This window comes from Sceloporus occidentalis, unplaced genomic scaffold, assembly GCF_023333645.1.
Source record: "Sceloporus occidentalis isolate IW3139 unplaced genomic scaffold, rSceOcc1.0.p SCAF_25, whole genome shotgun sequence".
NCBI lineage: Eukaryota > Metazoa > Chordata > Lepidosauria > Squamata > Phrynosomatidae > Sceloporus > Sceloporus occidentalis.
In genome coordinates, this window is record NW_028317005.1 from 9,459,023 (window position 1) to 9,484,324 (window position 25,302).

At 35.3% G+C, this 25,302-nt stretch overlaps 1 protein-coding gene across 1 annotated transcript in view; it reads right to left on the minus strand.

The window, feature by feature from the left end:
- Positions 1 to 545: 545 nt before the first annotated feature.
- The window catches only part of LOC149300376 (maltase-glucoamylase-like), an 81,102-nt gene continuing 56,345 nt past the window's right edge, over positions 546 to 25,302 (minus strand). The window contains exons 54-70 of the mRNA XM_089485322.1: positions 24,666 to 24,794; positions 23,565 to 23,675; positions 16,998 to 17,060; positions 15,839 to 15,955; positions 15,635 to 15,719; positions 13,895 to 14,033; positions 10,531 to 10,664; positions 9,661 to 9,695; positions 9,458 to 9,574; positions 9,148 to 9,296; positions 6,632 to 6,716; positions 5,534 to 5,590; positions 3,320 to 3,444; positions 2,375 to 2,463; positions 2,136 to 2,185; positions 1,418 to 1,588; positions 546 to 614 (exon numbers count right to left, since the gene is read on the minus strand). Of these exons, the coding sequence (XP_089341448.1) occupies positions 546 to 614; positions 1,418 to 1,588; positions 2,136 to 2,185; positions 2,375 to 2,463; positions 3,320 to 3,444; positions 5,534 to 5,590; positions 6,632 to 6,716; positions 9,148 to 9,296; positions 9,458 to 9,574; positions 9,661 to 9,695; positions 10,531 to 10,664; positions 13,895 to 14,033; positions 15,635 to 15,719; positions 15,839 to 15,955; positions 16,998 to 17,060; positions 23,565 to 23,675; positions 24,666 to 24,794 (1,725 nt within the window). The remainder of the gene's footprint in view (positions 615 to 1,417; positions 1,589 to 2,135; positions 2,186 to 2,374; positions 2,464 to 3,319; positions 3,445 to 5,533; positions 5,591 to 6,631; positions 6,717 to 9,147; positions 9,297 to 9,457; positions 9,575 to 9,660; positions 9,696 to 10,530; positions 10,665 to 13,894; positions 14,034 to 15,634; positions 15,720 to 15,838; positions 15,956 to 16,997; positions 17,061 to 23,564; positions 23,676 to 24,665; positions 24,795 to 25,302) is intronic.

Consider the following 25,302-nt stretch of genomic DNA (forward strand, 5'->3'; position numbering starts at 1 on the left):
GTATTTAAGGCTCCTCATTTCTTAAATCCACAGAAATATAACTATGACTAAGTACTAAATGGAAGAGACAGAGCATGGTCTCTGAGCCTCTCATTGTTTTAACTTATAATATTTTAAAACCATCCCATGTTACTGGGAAGAAGATGGGGGTGTGGAGTAGAATAGGACTCCATACCCACTAAAGTTAGTTAATTAAATGCTGCCACTGAACATGGAGTAGAGAAAGAACGGGCGTCATGGTTAATTTTGTTATCTAACCTGATTGTAAGAAGAGATTATGGCCAGTATTTCACTCCATATGTTCCATGGTTATGTTTTAACGGATCTGATTTATACATACCGTGTAATTTAACTAAGGCTGGTATTAGTGAACAAATTTACTTTATAAGCACAAAACAAATTGAGCATAGTGTGTTATGTCTGTTTATTATCATTTAACAACAGTATTACAGTGTTTCATTGAATATATAGTGCTATTGTAATGGTTTACATACAAAAAAATGTGAAACATTAGATTTACTCCAAAATCATTGAAGAAAGTTGTGTCATTGCCATGTTACTATTACACTTTTTTCCAAACTGTAATGTTTATTAACAAGATGGATTTCCAAAACCTAAAAGGAGAGAAAAAAGCAAGTTTATTTTTGATGTAGACATTATCTTGCTATGTTCCCCCTCCTGACAATTTTGCAATGTTGCCATCTTTCTTCTCTCTTATTTACCTTACCAACACAAATATATTTTAGATTTGATTGTTGTTATAATATTTAATTTACTATAAAAAATATGGTGAAAAAGTAAAAAAAAACAACTTTTTATAATAAGTACAAATAGCATAGTTTTCAACCCTCTTTTAAATCTGGTCATACTGCACCCATGTAGGATTTGGGACATCTTTGAAGCTGGTCAGTTCCATTTACACCATCAATGTATTTTTGAAAGCTAGGTACCCCATGGTATTTCAAGTGCTAGTATTTAATTCTTTCCATGCCTTAATTCTACAACCAGCCTTTATCAGACTTTGTGGTACTAATTTTTTGTTTTTTTTTCACACACACAATGTATTAAATTTACAGCTCAGCTCTTAATCAGCAATATCTCCTGAGTATAGTGATACCACCCATGCATAGATTTGCCGGGCTGTTTGGGGGCTTTAAGCCCACATATTGCTGCATGTTTTGGGGGAGGGGGATTTTGACATATGGTCAGGCTGCACACATGTCCAATTTGGAACATCTTTGAACCTGGCCAATTCAATTTAGCTCATCAAACCATACATTTTTGAAAACTACACATCCCATGGGTTTTTCAAATGTTAGTAGTACATGTCGGGTAACAGGCTGCATAGGAGCTTGTACCTGTCTCAATGGTTTATACATTGAAACAGGCTTATAACAAACTTACTCATCATACATACCTCATTTTGTACATTATAATGTGTAATAGCCTCTGGTGGGGAATTATCATATATCACATTTACACTACTAACAGCTTCTTTTCCGATTCCCCAAATATAAACATGTCCAAGTAGTAAAGGATTTGCTGCAGATATGTAATTGTTGTGAACTGGCAGGCTTGATACAGTTCCCTTTGAAAACAAAATAAAAAAATAAATAATAATACACTTGCAAACTGTTTAAGACTAGCATTCTCAAAAGTCATAGTCTTCTGATTTCTAAGGGAATGAGTTATTTGTCAATGTTTGTTTTTGCCTATAGTTGATCATATGAGCTATAAGTTAAATATACAAATTTTTGTAATAGTAATTTCCATAAAAAAGCCTAACGCCCCCAGATTATCTAATGAGAAAATAGAAATGTGTTACATACTTGGAGTAAACATCCACTCTCTCCACAATAAAAATACCAAATCAGAATGTGCAGTACATTAAATCAGCAACTTTATTTTCATATACAGATAATACTGGGGGGGATTTGGTTTTAGGGACAAGGAAACCGTTTTTTAATCAGTGGTATTGGTATTCTTATTGTAGTTTACCAAAGTAAGTAAAGTTCCTATAATTCAGTCTGGGACAGGGAAATCAGCATCTACTAGAGTACCTAGCTGTTAAAATTGTATGCTGCAACTTTTTCACAAATGGGGAAATTGATACATCAATAGTCTTTATTACATACCTTATCAGCAGTGAAACTTGCTTGCAAATAATTTTTCTTTTCTATCGAATCTGGAAAAGCAAATAAGAGCAATTCATGGGTTACAACGTGAATATAGAAAGTTTGAATAACATCTTAATAATTTTAACCTCAAGGTAAAAAGTGAGAGAGTGTGATGCTTATTGGCAGGTTTAGTAGGAGTTTTTTTTAATTTAAAACAGATATTTTGTAAAGCTTTAATGGTGACCAGTTAAACTTACCTATACTCTCCCCATCATCCCAAAATAGATTTCCTCCTGCTTGTCCATTGTCATCTAAGGCAACCACAAGTCCCATAAATTTCTGACGACTGAAATACATATATAAATATATTTGTATTATTTGCCTTTGCTTTGGGAAAAAAAACTGAACAATGTGCATGTGAAAAAAACCTGATCTAAAATTATGTATAAGCTGCTAATAGAGATACAATAGTCCACATTCATTGTGCCACTGCTTTTATCTATTTTTTTCTATTGCCGTCTATGAACAGGCACATTTCAAGATAGATTTATCTCTGCTATTGAACTAAGCCCTTAGGAAGGAAACTAATTAGGGAGTTATAGTTCACTAATTATTTAAATAGATATGGTATTTTCAAGTGTTACATTCCAAAAAAATGAATAAATGATACAAATGTCACTCAGTTCCAGACAAAAGTAAATATGACTAATTTTTGTAATAGGCAGTTGCTGATAGTAAGCATGTAATATATTGTATATGATGGGGCTTACATACATAGTAAAACATAAAAACATTTATTCAAATGTGACAGAAAACTAAATATTAGGTGGATACGTTGGGGTCTAACAGTTCCATTTTAAGCAAGGTGTGCTGCGTTTAAAAATATTTTTAAAATTCATTAGTTTTGTTTTTTGGTGTTTTCACATTTTGCATTTTTTTGGATACGTTCCACAGAACAACATTGTTCAAAAAACATTTTATAACATATTTGGCCAACTGACAGACAGATTATGAATTAGCAACAATGACTGGCTGTATTTAAGAATACATGGTAGGCTTCAAACTGAAAAAATATTATCAATAACTACTTTGTACACAATAAGTTGTTTTATTCTTGTCTGACCATTTTAGCCATTCTCCCCACACTGGTAGTTTAGCAGAGGGTTGTTTAGCAGAGATATTTAATCTGGTATGGTTCTTACCTGTAGAAAGTATTGTTAGCGTGTTCCTGCCATGGTATGATGTAGCCTCCTCTTACATGAAGGTTAATGTGTTCTAATGGGGCTGCCAATGTCACCCATTTACCTCGTTCATTCACTTGTATTCCCTATAATGGAGAATGCATGCATTTCAGCTTTTACCTAGGCCCAAAAACACCACATACTGTTGATAGTTTGAATCACAGATGTCCTTTCTGGTGCAAGATTTTAAGAGTTGTTTATAAAGACCATAAAGCTCTCGCTGACTGGAACATGCAATTGATTTGCATGGTGACAAGATCATTTTTATAGAATAACTCTATAAATAGGCCAGAATGTGTCTCTTTATTGTACCAACATAAACATATACAGTAGATCAGGTAGAAAGGGAGCCCTGGAGACAGCTAGGCAGAAAGGGCGGCATGACATGGCCTGTGATAGGCGAATGAGAGGGCAGTGGGGTCAGCTAGGGGACACTGGTTGTTGCTGGGCAGCCCACCCTCACTGATTGGTGTATGGGCATCTGAGGTGTTTAGGGAACATTATATAAACAATGCACACAGCATCACAGCATCACAATTTATTGAATTTAGAAGGAAAGTTTCCCTCCCTCCCTCCCTCCCCATGTTTGTGTCTGTTCTGTGTTTCGGTGTTTTTCGTTGTTTTGTATTTCATCAGGTGGTGTTCAGTTCTTCCTGTACGGGTTTCCAGCCAGGCGGAGGCAGTCAGCATGAAGAACAAAGAAAGTAACAGAAAATTGGAGGTGCCGCACGACAAAAGGCGGCAGTTTTGGATGTGTGTTTTGTTTAAACGTTCCCTAATGGGCTGGGTCCCTGGGGAATTGTAGTTAGCCGATCCCCTTGCTATTGGAGACTTTACGGCTTGGGGGGAATTGTCGGCCTGTGTATTAAGTTGTTTATGTTTAAGGGGTACTGTTCTTTTCGTATATTGTTTATGTCCGGGACTGGCAGGGGTTACATTTTAGACATTTGTATGGCACTCTGCCAGAGTATAATCCTGTGCCAGTCCCGGTTTTATCTTTGTTGTTTGTGTGTCACAGTCTGTCTAAACGAATAAAGTGCTGTGGCCTTTTCACATTCCAAAGATTAATGTCTTTGCGTGTTTATTGGGTATGTTATCAGTAGCCATATTCACAGTGCCTATGTCAAGCATGTTGATGAGTTTATATATTAACTAAGGAAAGAAAGGCCTACCATAGCTGACATTTTAGTTTTGCCCCCTGGCAACTCGCAAGTAGTTCTGCTTTTGTGATCATTATTTTAACCTACAGACACATGTCTTTGAACTATTTTTAGGTACTGATCAAGAGTTAACTGTATCATATATCTGTGTTCATTATTATTGAAATGAACATAGAATATTAGATTCATATGTAAAGCATTGTGATATTGAGAAGATCAGATGATATAGATATATATTCTAGAGAGATTTAAAAAAAGGGCCACTAACACAAAACATTGCTGACAGGATAAAACATATCAGGATTCTGATATCTATATGTTAGGAAAATACAAAAGATACTAGCGGGTAGGGCTAGAGATAATGGACAAGTGTTTTAATTTAAGGAAAGCGTGGATAATGAAAATAATCTTAAAGACAAAGTTGTGTATTTTAAATTCCACATTTCATAGTTCAGAAAACTAAATAATCCTATGTAATAGTACATGTGAATTAAAAAAGGGTAGTAGATATGTATCATATTGGATCTGCCCTCTTTACTTCCTGTTCTTAGAATCTGTATTATTATTCTTTGCTAACAGGTGTTGCTCGCATATTGTCTGTGATACTTGTTGATTGGTTCAGGTAGCCTTCAAATGTTGGGTGAGGAGAAGGGAGAGAACTTCAGGACGGTAAATTAATTAGTTATTCTGGTGGTGCCTACTCTTGTTACATATTTCAGCTTTAAGTAAAATAACTCTTTTTAATTCTAAATATTAAGATGATGATCAAAGAAAAAATGCATGTTACAGAAAGTATTTATCAATACAAATTGTTGGGCTTATAGTTGTGAAGCCAGCAGTTACCATTTAAGAATCTGTGAAATAGATAAAAGCCTACATTGAGCATTAGGCAAAGCAAAGGCCCAAATATATCTAAGGTTTTTTTATTAGGTAGACAATTGGGCAGATTAGAAGGGAAGAGTAACTTTAGTTGTCATGAAATGATTTACTTCTATGGCTGACCATTATCACTTACCGTGTGATAATCATACCAGCGGGTGTTTGGTACATATGCATCAACCGTGACTTTATTCTAAAATGAAACAATAGGAAAAGTGTAACAAATGGAAAAAACACCAGGTATTAAAATACACAAACAGCTTAATGTAAAAAACACTGCTTATTGGAAGAGGTTAATATTTTGGCATTCTGTTTTAATACACATTCTCTGCCTTTGCTTAGATGGTGAAACAAAGACACTATCACTATCAACTGAAAGACACATAATGTTGTGCATCAACTTGCGACAGAAAACCAAGGCGAGTTAGAAAAAAAGACCCACTCACAAATTCAGTAAAGCCAACATGATTTGGTAGTTGAAATAATAAAAAAACATGCAGGAGATGTGAGTGCAAGAGAGCTTATAAAAATATGTTTTTCACTAATTTTCAAGTTGCTTGCAAAAATACAATTAGTTAGAATTTAAGTTCCAGATCTCAATCTTTATCTCACATGCGAGAGGGCTTCACGGAAAGTGAGCCTTTTCATTTATCACATGGGTAGATCTTATCTCTCCACCAGGGGGGACTTAAGAGTAGGGGGTGTTAGAAAAAAAAATAAAAAAAAAACCTTTGACATAACAATCTCCACCCTACTGGACAGGAATGAGGAGGAGGCCACAGGATGGGGCCTGTGCCCCTACAAAGGGGATTCTTTGTGATGCTTAAGGCTCCTCGCCAGAGGAGTTGGGGAAAGAAGCATTTTATCACTTCAAACTCCCATCCAACTAAGAATAGTGTGAGGAGGAGAATCAACTATAGGTTGGTTTCTTTCTGCATTTTTAATCCCCCTATACCCATGAGCAGGGGATGCTTGAAAGTGGAATGTAAAGGGGCATATACCCCCAAGGCTATTTAATTATCCACCACCCCACTGCACTAGTGAATTGACCCAAGAATTAGTCACGGTAAAAAATAAATAAAAACAATGCTCCTCTAAACACAGTTTGAGTAAATATTCCAGAGAACCTTATAGGATATTTCTATTTCTTATACAATTAATAATATTGTATCCTAGGGAAAATGTTTGTTCTGCTATGTATACAATTAAGGAATAACTGAAATCAAGTACTTACTTCATCAACCACTGGGGTGATCATAAATGCTGGTCCCCATAAGAATTGTTTAAATACATCCCATGTTTGCTTGTCTGACGTAAATCTTTTAAACAAAACATAGAAGAGAGTACTTTAATACATCTATATAACAAAACAAGAACATGTATCCATTCAAAACTCAGAAGATTTTGTTGTCCAGCTGGTTAATCAGAAAGTTAATACTGACCAGTGATGGTGTGAGACACTGATTTCTACCTGTTAATGCTAGCTCTGCTACCACTCAGAATGATAGTAATGGTCCAAAGCCATCAGTATTTTAATTAATTTTACAGCATTGGCACATTCTCTAAAAAGTACATATGTTTTACTTGACCTTAATATAATGGTTCTACAACCAATATTAAAACATGTGAGATTAAAGAATGACATGGAAACATAGAATTTGACGGCAGATAAGAACCATTAGGCCCATTTGGTCTGCCCATTCATGTAACAGCGGAAAACATCGGAAAAACTGAAAGTGTGTGCGATATTCAGAAGGTGTCCCTCTGCAGCAGAGTGTAACAATGAAGGTTTGTCAGTGTTTCCACCATTCCCCCGCTCCACTCCTTCTTTGTTGCTCTGTTAACAGGTCACACCCTTACCTGATTAGCTGCTAATTAGCCAGTCCCTTTCTTGCTGTGCTTTGGCTATTTAGCTGCAAAGGTTCAGTACCTTTCTGCACTTGCGTGGTTTCTGACCTTCAAATTTGTTCCAGTGTTGTATCCTGAATTCTCATGTATGACCTTGTCTTGGCTGACTTCCCTCTCCTGATTTCGTTCCTTACTACTCTGGCTTCTGGCTTCCCGGCTCATCTGACTACCTGCTTTGGCATTTGACTCCTGGCTTGCTCTGTTATTTGCTCCTGAACTGTATCATTTTTATTATTTATTATTTGTAAATAAAGGTGGTATTAACCCCTTCAATCCCCTATAGACGTACCGGGACGTCCAAAAAACGCCCACAAAGAAACCCCTATGGACGTCCCGGTACGTCCAGCCCTTCGTGCAGCGTCAGGGACACATCCCTGCCGCTGCACGGGAGACCAGGCTGTCGTTTGACAGCCTGGACTCCCCACTGACAGCAGAAGCCGGCTTTGCCGGCTTTCTGCTGTCCGATCGCCTGTAACAGCTTCCGGCATGAAAGCCGGTAAGCTGTTACCGGTAAACTGCCTGATCGCGCGATCGCGCAGTTGCAAACGCGCGATCGGGCATTCCCTTCCGGGTTACGTCACTGCTGACGTAACCCGGAAGGTCATCGGAGGACAGGATATCCCCTGCGGGGATATCCTGCCCTCCGATGAGGCACAGAGACGCTGCGATCTCTATGCAGGTCTGTGAGGACCTGCATAGAGATCACAGTGTGATCGGTGCAGGGGGATCGCGGGGAGGGGAGTGAGAAACCATCTCTCTCACTCCCCCTCCCGTCCTGTAACAGAAAAGCTGAAAAAAAAAAACCGGTTAGTCATTTAAAAATAATATTTAAAAAATCATTAAAATAATAATATAAATAATACTAAAAAAAATTATAATATGAGCTGTGATGTCACTGTGACATCACTGGTATGTTCAGGAGGTCCCTAGGAGGACCTCTAACCATTACTGTGTAAAAAAAAAAATTAAAAAAATACAAAAAATGTAAAAAAAATTTAAATAAATTTTTTTTTTAAAAATATATAAAAAAAGATAATAAAAAAAATTCTTAAAAAAACCTTACATCCCGTTGCCCTAGCATAACATCTAGCCAGTATAACCCTCCTGCCCCCGTTCACAACCCCCAAACCCGTTAAGCCATAGGCATAAAAATTATACAAAATTGTACACCTAATAGTATGCTCCCTGGTGCTGGGAAAGTCTGGAAAATCTATATAAATTAGGTATTTCTGAAATCAGGACACCTGAATTGATAAACTTGGAGGGGATTTTCCATCACTTTACCTAATTTTGTGAGGATTCAGAGGGAAAATGTAAAAAAAAATTAGTTTATTTTTCTAATCTTCGCTAGTTTTTACTAAATTTCTCATTCTAAATTTTCAGCTAATCATCCAACTATGGTATCAAACGAAAGCTCTATCTCTCCTTGAAAAAACAATATATAGTTTACATGGGTACATTATTCACAGGAAAAGAGAATCATCGCTAAACTGACATACCCCAAAAATGGCAAAATTGCTCTGGGCTTTGAGGTACCAAAAACCCCTGGGATTGAAGGGGTTAAACTGCACTTCTCATAACCTTCTGGTTTGTGGTTCCTGACAAGGTTGTCCCACACCTGCAAATAGTATGACTTGCAAAAAGAATTCAGATAAGCAAATAGTGGGACAAACTTGTAAGACAAAATCAAACAATCCCACATTGTGTGTATGAAATGGAATGTTTTTCCTTGTCACAAATGTACGGTATGTCAACTTTATCAAAAGATAAAGTTTGAAGAAAAAAAAAACAAGTGTATTAAACAAACCCCTAATAACACAAACAATATACTATGATACTCACTCATGGAATAATGGTCGAATAACAGTCCTACCCTCGGTGTGGGCTTCAAACATTAGGGTATACAGATATGGCAAAAGCTTGTATCTGATAATAAGGGCATTTCTGGAAAGCTCTTTAAACTTGTCATCAAAGCTAACAGGATCTTGTCTCTAAAAAAATAAATAAAAACAAAAATATTCAGAACAAATATATACACTATGTCAAATTAGGTTAATCCGCTACTACATAGCTCTCTCAACTTTTTATGGTAATTCCCCCTTTTCTGCCTATTAATAAAAATATTGCACAACTTGGTGTATTGCAATCGTACCATGAAGTTTATTCCATTGTGATTTCTAGCATATGGGTAAAATGCTCCAAGTTGCATCCAGCGGGCACATAACTCGTATGTTGTATTTCCAAAGAATCCACAAATGTCTGCTCCAGTCTAAAATATAGGTCACAAAAAGGTTTTAAAGTACATATACATATATAAAAAATGTTCTCTAGTTATAAGGCAGATTTAAAACTTACATATGATATTCCAAACAGGCTAAACTCCATCATACCTGGAAGAGAACAACATGAAAAGGTAAACTTTTTTACATCAGTGATCAATGTAAAAAAATGCACATTGATAAAGGGAGGTCCGATTTAAATGTAACCCTGTTTGTTGCACTTAAACAAACTTCATATATGGCAAGTACACCTCTAAGCACTTAATACAACTAACCCACTAGAGTATAAGAAAAGCCTCTGCGCAACCAGCAGCCACTTTTCAATCTGGTTCTCTTACATCTTACATCTGGTTCACATAGGATTCAGTTTTTTTCACAGAATTTTTGTTGTTTTGTGTTTTTTAACTTTCTTGTTCAGATGTCATTTATTTAAAATGTACATTCCCTTGTTTCTACTGTGATGGGATGGTGGTGCAAGGGGCACAAGTTTTAAAATAATTTATCTACATGAACCCACTAGCCATGGAATCAGCGTGCGGCATGGTTGGGTTGTGTGTCTCCCATAAGAGTTTACTACTAATGCAGAGGACTCTCTCGTAAAACATTTTTTTTTTTAAAAAGATGTATTTTTTTTTTTAAAGAACTTATTTAAAAAAAACCTGCAAATTCCAAACTGTAAATACACATGCATTTCATATAATTTATCATTAGTAAAAATACAAGTTGCTTTGCAAGTATTAGCATGTGAGAGCATACAATTTTGGTTGAATTAGTGGTTGATACCTCAAACTATCTGATTCCCTGTATGCTTTCATTTTAAATTCACTGGGCCGATTGGGGTAAAATGTAAATGTATCCATTTCTGTGGATCTCTGGAATTCTGAGGATATCTTAAATGATCTTAATAATAGTCTACAAATGGTACTAATTGAAAATTCCAACTTACCAATTATAGATTTATCTACTTGGTCCCAACGAGCAGAATTATCACCAAGCCAATGTCCCACCCACTGTCCAACAGTTGGGTACGTTGAGCGACTGACAACAATACCTCTTCTCCCGGTTATATTTCGTAAGACACTTGAGAACACAAAGTGAAGCATGTGAGTTCAAGTAAGCCTAAGACCTCCAATTTCCCCAGTTTATCAGGGACATTCCCACTTTGGACTCAAGTCCCTCTTCTAAATGGATTACCAAGTTTATTAAAAAGCTATCAATAGACAGAGGCAAGTAAAAAAGCCCTCCCCTAGCTACACCTCTAAGCAAACCTTCTAAACCAAAGGATCCCTCTTTAGCCATTTGGGCTGTTAGGAGGTATTACCCTTCATTATTTTAAAGTTACTTAAATTAACTTAATATGTAGCTTGTCAATTAAAGAATATTCTTCTTTAGTGTAATTAGCAATAAAACAAAGTGCAATGTAGCTTAATGTGCTAAAATATACATTTTTTGTATTCTTTTAATTATCAGAGCGGCAAGATAGATATTATACATCATCTGGATAATCCAAGAGTTAAATAGAAAAGACATCTATTTAGCAATTAGCTGTGGAGAATTGAGAAATGTTTCTTTTACTGCATTCTCAGCATTTCTGGATTTTGGTGCATAATGAAACCTGGATCTCTGCCAAATATAACATACTTTCAATCAAAATGGGTAGTGACCTTGGTATTTTCTTTCATTATAGTAATATTTAAATTACCAAGGCTTTTTAGGTCACAAATGTCCATGAAATCTTTGCTCTTTTTTTCATGTCCATTGGAGCAAAACTTAAACATCCCTAATGTCATGTCATTAACTGCCAAAATACTGTCTTTAGAGCTAGGAATTTGCATATAATCCAGTTTGCTTTAGAATAAGAAGTTAAATTAATTACCATATAATCTATCTATCTATCTATCTATCTATCTTAAATAACTTACCTCATTATTATTTCAGCACAAGTTGTGAGATCTTATATTGTTGCTACCAGTAGTTTCAAAATTGCCTACAAATGTGTTTAAATCTTGAATACAGGCTGTAAATTATTTATTGGTACTGCCAGTTAGGGAGACCATGTGTCCCAGACTGCCTGGGAGAGTCCCATAATGAGAGGAAATGTCTTGCATCCTTGCACTGCCACATAAACAACTTGTTTCCCCAGGCACCTGGGCTACATTCATTCATCTTTCAAGTGTGACCATGAACTTAATTTACAAGGCGGCCGAGCAGAAGCTATGCTTGCCAAAAGCTACACAGTTGGGCAGCCTGGCCAGGCAACAGGACACTGCCTGAAATGGAACAGCTGGGAGGTATCTATTGGCTATATTTGCAAAATGAGCTAAAATATCCAGTCAATGGACAGAAGAACCCATTTCATTCAGTTTTTTTAGCAATATGCTTGAGACGTTACTATCCCTTCAGTAAAGTGTAGGATGAGTCTGTTGATAAATAACAGTCTCTGTTCTTGCTTGATGGGAATTTCTTAGCAATATTAATGTTCCTAATTATCCCAATACTTTAGGCAGAATGTTTTTAAAAATGAATTGTTTTGATTGCTTAAAGTAATCAGAAAGCAATTTCAACAAAATAGCTCTCTAAACACGCCAACATTTGGACTAAACTTGTTAATGTTAGATGAAATAGCAAATTTGATGAACACACACATTTATCAAAGTGCAGTTTTTTTCCTGCAGGCTGATGAGCTGTCCTGTGCATGATGAAATTGTATTTATAATGGAAAAATGTATGTTCCAAAACAGTAATAACACAGAAAATCACTTTTGGAGGCTTTGGTGGCGGGTATTTAACATATAGGAAGGTACAGAAATTATGAAGGCTGGTTTATGGAAGTCTAGTGGGTGATATAAGGATGAGCTGTTTCATGATTATTTTCATTCTTTCTGCAACGGATCATTGGTAAGTAACAACAAAACATTCCCGTTAAAGGATTTCCTTATCATGGGTATGATGATGATATACCATAAAAGGGCAAATCAAAGAGTTATGGGTTCTTTCCAATAACCTTTGTATGCTCGTGTGTGCATTTTTGAATGCCTGTATATGTGAGTTTAAAATTACAAATTCAGTGCTAACCTCACCTCTTATTTCTGTAAGTCAAATTGTTATGTTATATACTACTTATGTAATGTCTACCCATTGTACAGCGCTATGGAATATGATGGTGCTATATAAAACAATACAATTTTACAGCAGATGGAGAACCACTTGGCCCACCAGGTCTGCCCATTTTCCTGATGTGAAGGCTCAGACCTTAATCAGTCCTTTGCCATGTCTTAAATTCAGGGTAGCTTTATGGCTATCCCGTGCATGTGTAAATTCCCTCACTGTATTAGCCTCTACCACTTCTTATGAGAGGCTGTTTTCTACCACCCTCTCTGTAAAGTAAAACTTCCTTATGTTACATATAAGCTCCTGGCCCTCATGTTTTAAATTATATTTCTCCTCATTTAAACATCCCTCCTGTGCTTTGTTAAATGTTTCTACCATATTTCCCCTCTCTCAAGCTATACATAGTGGGATCCCTTAGTCGTTCCTGATATTTTTATCCTGCAAGCCATTTACCATTTTAGTAGCCCTCCTTTAGAACTCTCTCCACTATGCCAATATCTTTCTAGAGTTGGATTCTCCAGAACTGTGCACAATACTCTAAGTAAGGTCTGAGCAGAGAATTGTAAAGTGGCAGAACCACCTCTCTTTCTTCTACTAAAGCCTCTAGATATATAACCCAGGATCCTGTTTGCATTTTGAAGCTTTATTGCATTGACCCTTAAGTCTTCAAAAATAATTACTCCCAAGTTCCACTCCCCTGTTGCCTCTGACATAACAGTGCCCCAGTGTTGTGCTATGTCTTGGTATTTTTACGTCCAAAGGGCATTTTTTTTATATTTATCAACATTAAACTGCAACTGCCACAGTCTAAAACATTCTTCTAAATTTACTTAAATTGCTTGCCATTTAGCTTGTTCTACCAGGATTCAATCTGTTCAACCATCCCTATGGCATATCCAAGGCAACCATTATGGAAGTGAATGCATTTTTCACCTTGAACATAATGGTTCAATCTAAATTGGTCTTTCAGCTGCAGTTATTGAAAGGTTATTTATATCTCCATAATACATTGGAACTATCAATAACCACAATTAAAAAACAATTTAGATTAAACCATTATTTTGGGTGTTCCCATAAAGTTCATGAACAGCCATTATTTCTGTGATCTAATTCAGATAAGCAATGGGATTCAAAATATTGACTGCTCTGTCTGCGAGGAATTGAAAGGAATAGAATAATATCATTAAAAAAACACTTACTCATATGTTGGTTTGGCATGAGACCATCCGTAAAGACTGTGGACATCATAGTGTCTTACGGGAGTTCCATCTGGTAGAAACTGTTCACTGTCCATACATATGGTTTTATGGGACAAGCCCTGATGTCTTGATTCTAGTTCTGTCAAACACAAATGCATAGTTATTGCGAGAAAATATTTTGTGGTCGCTACTAAGTAGTTAAATATTATAAACAACTTAATAAAAATAAATAGCAAAAATAAATATGCTAAGTCCAAGATACTATCTAGGATAAACTTTCAGACTGCAAAGATAATTTGGTTTTACAATAGAATACATAATAGATCCTAATTGGTATGTATAAAATGTATACAGAATTATATGTCCAACACAGAACGCAATCATGCATGGCTGATTTGTGTTGAAACTTGAAATTGCGCAATACCCCCAAAGGCAGATTAGAAGCTTGAAAGTTATTTACAGTATAAATCCATTTGCTACTTCTGCTCTATCAAATATGTATCAGATAAAGAATAGTATATTATGTATTTGTAAGCTGTACCAAAAAAATAGGCATGGTTTATGATATTCAATAAACATCCATGTTATGATAGGACAATACATCTGGAACAACATGCAGACTATACTCTCAAAGTTAATGTATCAAACATATTTGAATGTGGTTATATCTGGCTGGTGTCTTGTCCAGTTCTCCCAGGTGCTTTACTTTGTCCGTAGCATCTTGTCTTACACTATCTATAGCAGTCATATTGTATATCTCCATATTGTTATCTCTGTCTATATCTCTGGTTTGCCCCAGAGCTTCACTTGCACTTAATTTAATGTTCACTATCCTCTATCTCTCTAACCTCCCCTTTTCTTCTGCCCTTTTTCTATTATCCTTGTGCCACAGAAATGCCGTAGAGTCCTTTAAGTGTCTCACCTGCTTCTGTCTTTCAAAATATTTATTAATTCTGGTATCTAACTTTTTTTCTCACTTATCTTGCTGTCATGTCATATATTAATAAAAGATGAAAAGCTGCAAAGGTAATCACTGCAAAGATTAGGAGAAGTTCCTTCAAAGGTCCTGCTTTTTTGAGAGTCATATTTTTCACAAAATGCTAAGCCTTTCAAACATTGCAGAAGTAAAGAATTCATCTTTCTTTACAAAAATAAAGCCCAGCTAAAAGAAAATGTTGTGCATAGGCTACATCACACATATAGCAATTTGTCCAATAGAACAAATTCAGATTAATTAGATGGTTAATTAAACATAAATTAAGTTTAGTCCTTTCAACATTGGGGGTTTGGGCATGATTGCATGATTGTTTTCATTCTTTCTGCAACAGATCATTGGTAAGTAACAACAAACATTCACGTTAAAGGATTTCCTTATCATGGGTATAATGATGATATTCCACAAAAAGGCAAATCAAGGAGGTATGGGTTCTTTCCCATGTCTATTTAGATTACACATGGAGCCAATGTAGGCGATAGTATGTAACGTATCACAGCCGATAATCAAAATATAGGTAGAAAATACACGTTGCCTTCTCCATGAAGAAATTAATGTCACTCTATAAAGGTAGCCTTAATGTTTAAAAATCTTTCTTCATGATTGACCCAGGAGCTGATTGACACCCCCTTTGAGAACCAACAGTGCTACCACAAATAAGATGTGTAGCTGGCATTGTGGGTCCAACCACAGTAGATTCATAGCAATCCCCTTGATTGTACATGTGGATGATTAGTAAATCTTACCTGGCATATAGGGAGGGTTGTTCAAAAGATCATTTCTGCAACCAGAGACTGATCCATGCACAAAACTTGCAGGTTCATTCATATCCTTAAACAAGACAAGTTTTTTATCACAATATTGTATATATATATTGTTCAAAACTGTAAAATTTAAGGATACTAACATATCTTTTTCTAGTTCAGGACAAGAAAAATACAAAAACTTACAATCCAAAGGCCATCAAATCTGATATAATTCTCCCTAAATTCTTTTACTTCAGTAAACCACCATTCAGCCGTGACATTCTTGAAGAAATCTGGAAAAGCTGTATGAGCTCTGAAAAGCTTAAACAAAACAATAAACATTAAACAGAATGTATCACTGCTAGACATGTATGTAATTTGAAATTATTACTGTGATAGTATTTCACTTTAGCCCTTTAGATCTGGAGGTCAGCCCCCTTTTTTGGGGAGTTGGTCATACAAGAACAATATGTAGGGCTGTTTTGGCCTTAGGAGGGGGAAACGGTCTCTTCAGGTCTCGATATACTCAGCCTGCACATAGCATGTAGATGTTGAATCTAGCAGGCTGCCACATATAAGTAATCATGTGCTAAAACTAAATTTAATCCCACCTACGGGCTTCACTCACTCTTGGAGAGACCACAAGTGTGTGACAGTGGGGGCCCTGTACATTCATATATTTCTGGGTTACAATTGAACCTTAGTTTGAAATATCCCAAACTCAAAAATGACCTTAAAATAGAAATTAATTTTTGTAAAACATTGTGGCATGGAAAAGCTATTTTCATTGTAGAAACATGACTCCAAGAAACTTGTAATGACTCCAATGACTCCAATAAATAAAATAAACTTTCCACAGTATATCTTTAGGATAAGTTTGTACCTAAATAGCCTCTTCCTTGCCTAACACTTCTCACGAAGATTCCCAATCCCTTTATGGTAATAGAATGGCTTCAAACACCTGGTAGTAGGTGTCATTTTTCAGCACTGCTTAATTGGTCCATCATGGAGTTAATCATGTTACAAAGCATCAGTAAGTTTTCAAAAGGAATTGATGTCAGACATTAATCACCATATGACCATACAACAAAGTGTATATTCATTAATGTTTTGATATCCTTTTTCATTTATATTTTAGGACTCAAAACCTGAATCAGATATCTTTAAACATATATAATTGGTTTCTGACTGACAATATATAACTTTATACTTAAAATTATAACATATCATTATCCCACTCTATTTAGGGCTCATAATTATTAAGAAGTAATGTATAGCCTAGGAACAGGAGTTTAGAGCAAAACTGAAAAAATATATAATAAGTTGTAAAAAAGCTTATTATTATTATTATTGAAATACTTACTGCAACTTGTGTATCCCAATCAAGTGAATTGTCTACAGTTACATTAGGTAAATCTGGCCATACCTGAAAGGGGCATATTGAAAATGAAATACTGTTAGCATTGTAATTTCCCTGCAGCAAAGTGTATACTTTTGAGAATTCTCTAATGTCAGCTAAGACTTTTTTTAATGTCACAAAAAAGTTTGCAGAGCAATTTATGAATATATCATAATAATAGTTCATGCAAATCTCTGAAGCATTCAGGCTAAATACAACAGTTCTGTGCTTGTTAATTTTTAATGGAGTTTTGTTGATGTTAGAATATAAAATTTAAAAAAAGAAAAGAATGCTATTGTGCGCTTAGTGATATTTCTGATTGAACATATACAACCTTTCAGTAATATATTTTTCACACATGTGATGACCCCAAAAAAACAGAAAAAAATCTAGTGTAGTAATCTTTGACAATTGTGATCGTTCAAGTGTAGTAATATATTCGCTCACATTTTATAGGAATGTTGGAGACACTTCAAATTTGCAATATAATTCTTTCTGCTGACAGAATTTATTTACTTTTGAGGCTGGAGATTCATCCGAAGAAGAGGTTCTAAAGTACCAAATTTAAAATGTGTGTAACACTCTATATGTGAGGGTATATATATTACTGCAATTGAACAATCAATGTTTACAAAGATTACTAAAATATATATTTTTTAAAATTTTTGGGTTTCATATGATTGGAATATCGATAAAGCAAAATATATATTGCTTCAGATCTGAAGAAGAGAGGATAACTCTCGAAAGCTTGTCTTTTAAATAGTATGTTTCTGTAATAAAAAAAAGTATACTTCTGTCTAGGGGCGCTTAAAACCACGATCACGAATAGCTCATATACCGATGTAAAAAAGAAAGAAAAAAGGAAAAAGAAAAAATATATAGTGTAATAAAGTAAAAACAATATGACTCCCGCACAAAGCTTCAATGAATGCACTCACAATGTGGATAAGCTTTTGGCGCGTATATCACAACCACTCCTCGGTATATATGTTGTTCCTTTGGCTCCACATATATGCAAGAAAAGAAAATCTAATAGGGTGATATCTTTACCATCAATATGTGTGCTATGCAGTAATGCACTCACATTTAGTAGAGGAATATCAAGCTCATCTGGTTTCTTGTCCTGCAGTGGAGCTGATCCTTTGATGAGGTTCCTGAGAAGTTATGTTGGTTTCCACAAGAAGATTTCTTCAGTATTCCGGTTTAAGAATAAATAAAGTGCAAGTGCTTATGTATATAATAAATAATATATATTCTTAAAATATATGCCCAAAAAATAGATCCAAAGAAGCGGGATGAAGTAAATAAGTAAATAATTTAATCTGGGACTAAGCCCTTGCCACACGCTCGTCGGCAACTACACCATATAGGTGTTAACAAAGTTGTCCCGACGTGTTAAAAAAGTATTTGAACCATTAAAAATATCATAAATAAAAAATATATATAAAAATATAATAAAAAAGACGAATCAAGTCCAAAATAAACGATCCTCAACGCGTTTCGCCGTATATAGAGGCTTCCTCAGGAGGTATGATTGTGGCCGAGTGATGTTCATCCTTTTATGTTTTCCCCGGTCGCATCGTCTGTGTACTTTTCGTTCCGTCCGTCTGTTGCCGTCACGTCATCGCGTATTCGTTATGCCGCGTGCGTGCATGCTGTATGTCCCATCTGTGTGTCATTTTTCATGTTTCGTATCTTCCTACCCAAGATGAAATTAGATTACTTAAAAAGGGTCTTAAATTTGCACCCACACAAGGCCCCAACCTCTTTGATTTATTTATGGACACACAAAGATACCTAAGAAAATTGATGGTAAAAAGATTCTTTAACAAAACGGAGAATCAGAAACAGGAGAAAAACGAGGAAACCAACCCTGCCCCCACGACTGTTTTTGCACATACTCCCCTCAAACTAAAATCCAAATTTTATCCTTTAAGTGAAAAAAGTGAACACTTAGAGGTATTCACAGATCTAGTACTCAAAGATTTGGAAAACCTGAAGGGGCATAATAAATCTTTTAATTTGAATCAAAAAGAGAGACAAGCACTCAAAACCCTTAAACATAAAAATGAATTAGTTGTTAAACAAGCTGACAAAGGGGGCGCTACGGTCATTATGGACCGTACCTACTATATAGATGAAGCCAACAGAATTCTAGGAGACACTAACACCTATAAAAAATTGAAAAGCGATCCAACCAAAGAGTTCAGCATTCAACTATATAATATATTAAACAAAGGTTTGGAGGAGCAAATCCTCACCAAACAAGAATATCACTATCTAAAGAAGGAACATCCCAAGATCGCGGTATTTTACTTCTTGCCGAAAGTTCATAAAAACTTGAAAGAACCCCCGGGAAGACCCATAATAAGTGGACTAGACTCACTCACTTGCAACACCTCAGAATATGTAGATCACTTTCTACAGAAATATGTGACCCAAATGCCCGCCTACTTAAAAGACACTCCACATTTACTCAGTATCTTAAAAGAAATACAATGGACCCAAGGGTGGATATGGGCAACACTAGATGTTTCATCCTTATATACAGTAATAGAACACCAGCAAGGTATACAAGCCATTGGTAATGTGCTTACACGTGATGACAGTATGAATCCCATGCAAAAAAACTTCATTTTAGATTGTATTAATTTCATACTCAAATTCAATTATTTTTGGTTTGAAAATGAATTTTATCTACAAATGTGTGGAACGGCCATGGGCACCAGGTTTGCACCCAGCTACGCAAACTTATTCGTAGCCGAGTGGGAAAGACATGCCATCTGGAACAACAACCCCCACAGTGCAAACCTGGTGCTATGGAGAAGATACATAGATGATGTCCTAATTATATGGAGAGGAACAATGGATGAACTTAATACATTTGTACAATATGTCAATAATAACAACTACAACCTGAAATTCACTTCCAACATACAAAAAACACATATAGAATTTTTAGATGTGGAATTATTCACTGAAAATAACATTATTTGTTCTAGAAACTACACAAAACCTACGGATAAAAACGGGTACATAGAATATACAAGTTGCCACCACCCGTTGTGGCTTAACAATATCCCCAAGGGTCAATTCATGAGAATCAAACGAAATTGCTCAAAACAGGAAGATTTCAACCTTAAGGCTGAAGAGCTAACACAAAAATTCAGAGAAAAAAACTACCCCTCCGAGAGGTTACAAAGCAGCCTTCGGCAGGTACAACAGGTAGACAGAAACCAGCTGTTAGGGGGAAAGAAACAGGATATAACCGTAAAAGATAAGAAAGACTTCAGTTTTTCTTTCTTTACAAAATATAATTCACAAGCACACAAGATAAAAAAGATAATGGGAAGCCATTGGCACATACTGAAAAATGATTGCGTCCTAGGGAAGTTACTCCCAGATAAACCACAGATTATCTATAAAAGAGCGGACACTTTAAAAACTATGCTAGCACCAAGCGTACTCCCTAAGAGCACCAAACCACAGAATAGTGGCAATTTCTTAAGCACAAAACCCAAAGGCTTCTTTACATGTGGCCATTGTAAAATGTGTACATATTTACCCAAAAAAACTGAGAGCTTTAAAGGCAATAACACAGGGAATACATATAACATTAAGCATTTTATTAACTGTAATTCCAAAAGTGTGGTATACCTTTTGGAATGCCCATGTGGGCTACAATATGTTGGAAGGACGATTCGACCACTAAAAGAACGGATTTTGGAACACATAGGTAATATCAGGAACCAAAGCATTAAACACAGTGTACCTAAACACTGCAATTTGTGTTCACATTTCTCCATAGAGACACTAAAAATTATGGGTATAGATTGGGTACCCCCGAATTGGAGAGGGGGCAATAATATAGAACATCTATCCAAAAAAGAAACTGAATGGATTTTTAAATTAAAAACATATAAAAAGGGTGGTCTGAACTTAGAAATAGACATTTTGTCTTTTTTGTAGGAGTATCAGTTTTTGCCCTTACTTCACTATTTGATTTGTTCACAAATAATTAATCCACGAATAATCCTTTAGGACACACGACAGGACACGATTAAAATTTAAAGAATTAACTTTATTAAAATAGTTTTTATTCACTTCACCCAATTGGGAAACATTAAATAATAAACAATTGCAAACAAGAACAAAATCAGATAATAAAAACACAAACTTTGTGTATAATATTATAGGAGAATAGATAAATAAATAAATAAAATAAGTAAGAATAAATAACATCAAATTCACTCACCTTTTGTACAACACTTGATGATAATATCCTCTTTTCCTTTCCAAAGAATATTACCTCTTTATAGATTTAAGCTACTCATATATATTGTAATAATCTATACTCTATATATATTGCATTATTCCTATTCATTCCTTTTCTTTATGAGCACATATCTGGAATATTTGATGTATTTAAATAGAAAGTGAAAACTGAACCATATTTACAATGTGAATAGCATATTTTATCCCCTTATCCCTGGATTTTCCAATTTTTTTCTCACCTCTTGACAAACCCACTTGTATAAGCCATGGATATACCAGGCTATGGATTAGGATTTACCCCTATTTAAATGTGCAAAATCATGTCTTTCATGATGAACCGCCCATATGATGGGTATTTGTAATTTCCACTAGCCGATTGTTTATCTTATTTATATACCAATACCCCTCCCCCGAAATCCGTCCCTCCGGTTTTCAAATAAAATAAACTCCATGGCATTAACAAATTCAACTTTTTATTTTTGTTCCCGGGATATGTGATCCCTCACCGCATGTAGATTCAAGAAGAAATGCGTACTCGATACATTGTATGGGTAGGAAGATACGAAACATGAAAAATGACACACAGATGGGACATACAGCATGCACGCACGCGGCATAACGAATACGCGATGACGTGACGGCAACAGACGGACGGAACGAAAAGTACACAGACGATGCGACCGGGGAAAACATAAAAGGATGAACATCACTCGGCCACAATCATACCTCCTGAGGAAGCCTCTATATACGGCGAAACGCGTTGAGGATCGTTTATTTTGGACTTGATTCGTCTTTTTTATTATATTTTTATATATATTTTTTATTTATGATATTTTTAATGGTTCAAATACTTTTTTAACACGTCGGGACAACTTTGTTAACACCTATATGGTGTAGTTGCCGACGAGCGTGTGGCAAGGGCTTAGTCCCAGATTAAATTATTTACTTATTTACTTCATCCCGCTTCTTTGGATCTATTTTTTGGGCATATATTTTAAGAATATATATTATTTATTATATACATAAGCACTTGCACTTTATTTATTCTTAAACCGGAATACTGAAGAAATCTTCTTGTGGAAACCAACATAACTTCTCAGGAACCTCATCAAAGGATCAGCTCCACTGCAGGACAAGAAACCAGATGAGCTTGATATTCCTCTACTAAATGTGAGTGCATTACTGCATAGCACACATATTGATGGTAAAGATATCACCCTATTAGATTTTCTTTTCTTGCATATATGTGGAGCCAAAGGAACAACATATATACCGAGGAGTGGTTGTGATATACGCGCCAAAAGCTTATCCACATTGTGAGTGCATTCATTGAAGCTTTGTGCGGGAGTCATATTGTTTTTACTTTATTACACTATATATTTTTTCTTTTTCCTTTTTTCTTTCTTTTTTACATCGGTATATGAGCTATTCGTGATCGTGGTTTTAAGCGCCCCTAGACAGAAGTCTATTTTGTATCCCCTTTTCAACATTCCGTGGAGAGTGTTTTGTAGGGTTGCAGCTATAGACCCGACCGCCAGAAAGGAAAGTATTTTGGCTTCTTTCTTTATTTTTTCACTCTTTTGACACTGGGTTTCAACTCTTCACGTTCTATAAAAAAAAGTATCACTGCATAGTGCAATACTCTGGTTTTTTTTTACATCATCTACTGGACTAATACGACTAAACCCATTTACATAACTGAAATGATATAAATGTTCAATCAGAGATATCACTAAGCACACAATATCTCTCAGCGCACATGTATGGAAAGTGCTGCCACTGGTTTTAATAGGAGCCCTTTCCTACTACTGACTGGCAGCTTCAAGTAAGTAATTGGTAGCAAGAATCATTGGGCCACAGAGGACGAGAGCTGCAGCTTCTTTCTCAAGTAAGTGTGTTTTCTTTTCTTCTGAAGAATGCATATTAAATTATTCACAAAGTCAATGCATTCCTCTATAGTGGTGCTAACTGTAAACTATTTTAAATTGCAATTATAAATTATAACTTCAAGTAGATCTTTTTTTATCTGCTAGTCTTGTTACTGAAACTAGAATACCCAAGTATTCTACTAAAGGTTGCTGTTTACCAATGTTTGCAAATACCGGTATATATTTGTATTATAGTATCCCAAAGAAGACAATATTAAAAATAAGATGCATATAGTATACCAAAAGGTCTTGGATGATGTGTAACATCTAACCACTTTCAGTCTGACACCCAATAAAGGTTAGAACCCAAAGTCACTTGTCAAGTTACCTTGCCCCATACAATGTCACTTCTATCTGGCCATTTAATAAACACATCTTTTTGAACTCCTCTGTTAAAGGCATGGTAAGGCTGGGTTTCATTTCCTGCAATAGCTGGATCCTAAAAATTAAACAAAGAATTAACATGAAATGCCATATTATAGAATTTACACAATAAACTAAGTCTGCGTGGGAGTTGGATACCCCTGTCTGTCATAAGGAAATATATCGGGAAAAGCTATATAATCTCAATGATTAATGAACAATAAAGCATACACACACCATACTGTAATTATAATGAAACAATGCAGAGGTTTGCTATGTGATCCTTGTAAAACATATATAAGTATGGAATACAGTGGTGTTTATGCAGTTATAACATACAGAAGGGAATGCAATTTCCTAAATATTCCAAAGCACCAAAGATTATTACTATTGATTGATTTATATAGTAACTTCAACACTGTATCCTAACTGTAAAATGATGCACTGTGAAGAACTTTATCAGAATTAAAAAGCAGCAAGAACTAGAAACTTTAATGAAACTGACAAATATACTTTTGACAAGCTAAGACTACCATAGATTATTTTTTTCTCTCTTATGACAACACCTTTTTTGAAATCAAAGCAAGCTTTGAAAAAATACAGATTCACAATGCTGTACAAATCTTTATCAAGCCTGGTAACACACAATACTTGCATATGTTTGCTAAAAAGTATAGGTCTAAATGGATTTCAAAGTCTTAATAAATGCCATTTAAAACTAGCGAGATAGATTACTTAGAATGCATCTGTCTGTACTCTTAGTATTTCAGAGGTACATACTGTTGTATACAGTTGGGTAAAGGGTGTAGGGCATGTCACCTCAAAGGAGTTTATTCGCTAAAGTCTAAAATTACGAAGGATCAATTTCAGTGAATTTCTCCTGCTACAAGTGCAGACTCTCCATAGTTCATAGAAACATCAGTGTGATTAATTGTTTCAACTAACTTATAACTCACAGTTTAGTTTAGTAAAGCAGGTGGCTGAGATTGCCTTCTTATGACCTGAAATATCAGTTTTTTTGAAGAATGAGGCATTTCATCCAACACATATTGTTTTATTTTTTTACCAGCATGATGATGATTTTCATTCCGTCTTGTCTGATCTTGTCAACTAAATTAGGAAGACCTGAAAACTCTTGGCTTAAAGTGAAATCCATCTGCCTTTCCATATAGTCAATGTCAGCGTATTGTACATCCTAAAAAAATGGACACCACATTCAAGATATTCATCAACTAAACAGTCAAAATTCTACCTGTACCAAAATAATGTAATATATTTCTATTTTTCTATAAAACATGTATTCTACTTCTAAAACAGAGCAAGGAATAGGTAAATCTGGTGAGTAGTCAAAGGAAGAATCTTATCATACAAACAGTGGCTCATCTATGTGCAAAATATGGTACTACAAGGATTCCTGGGGGTATTGAAACCCTAGTACCAAAACTTAATATACCGTAAAATGTAATAACAATGTAATAACAATTGGAAGATCATGTTAATATTGAGTACCTAAGAAGTGCCTAACTAAATAAGGTGTAAACCGCAGGATAAGAGAGTAAATATGCCCTAATATTATTATTATTTATTGTTTTCTAATTGCCATAATATTCCGTAGCGCTGTACAATGGGTAGAAAGGATATAACAAATAGTATATAAACATGGGAGGAGGGGACCTGCTCAAACTTTATAATCTAGAAGATTC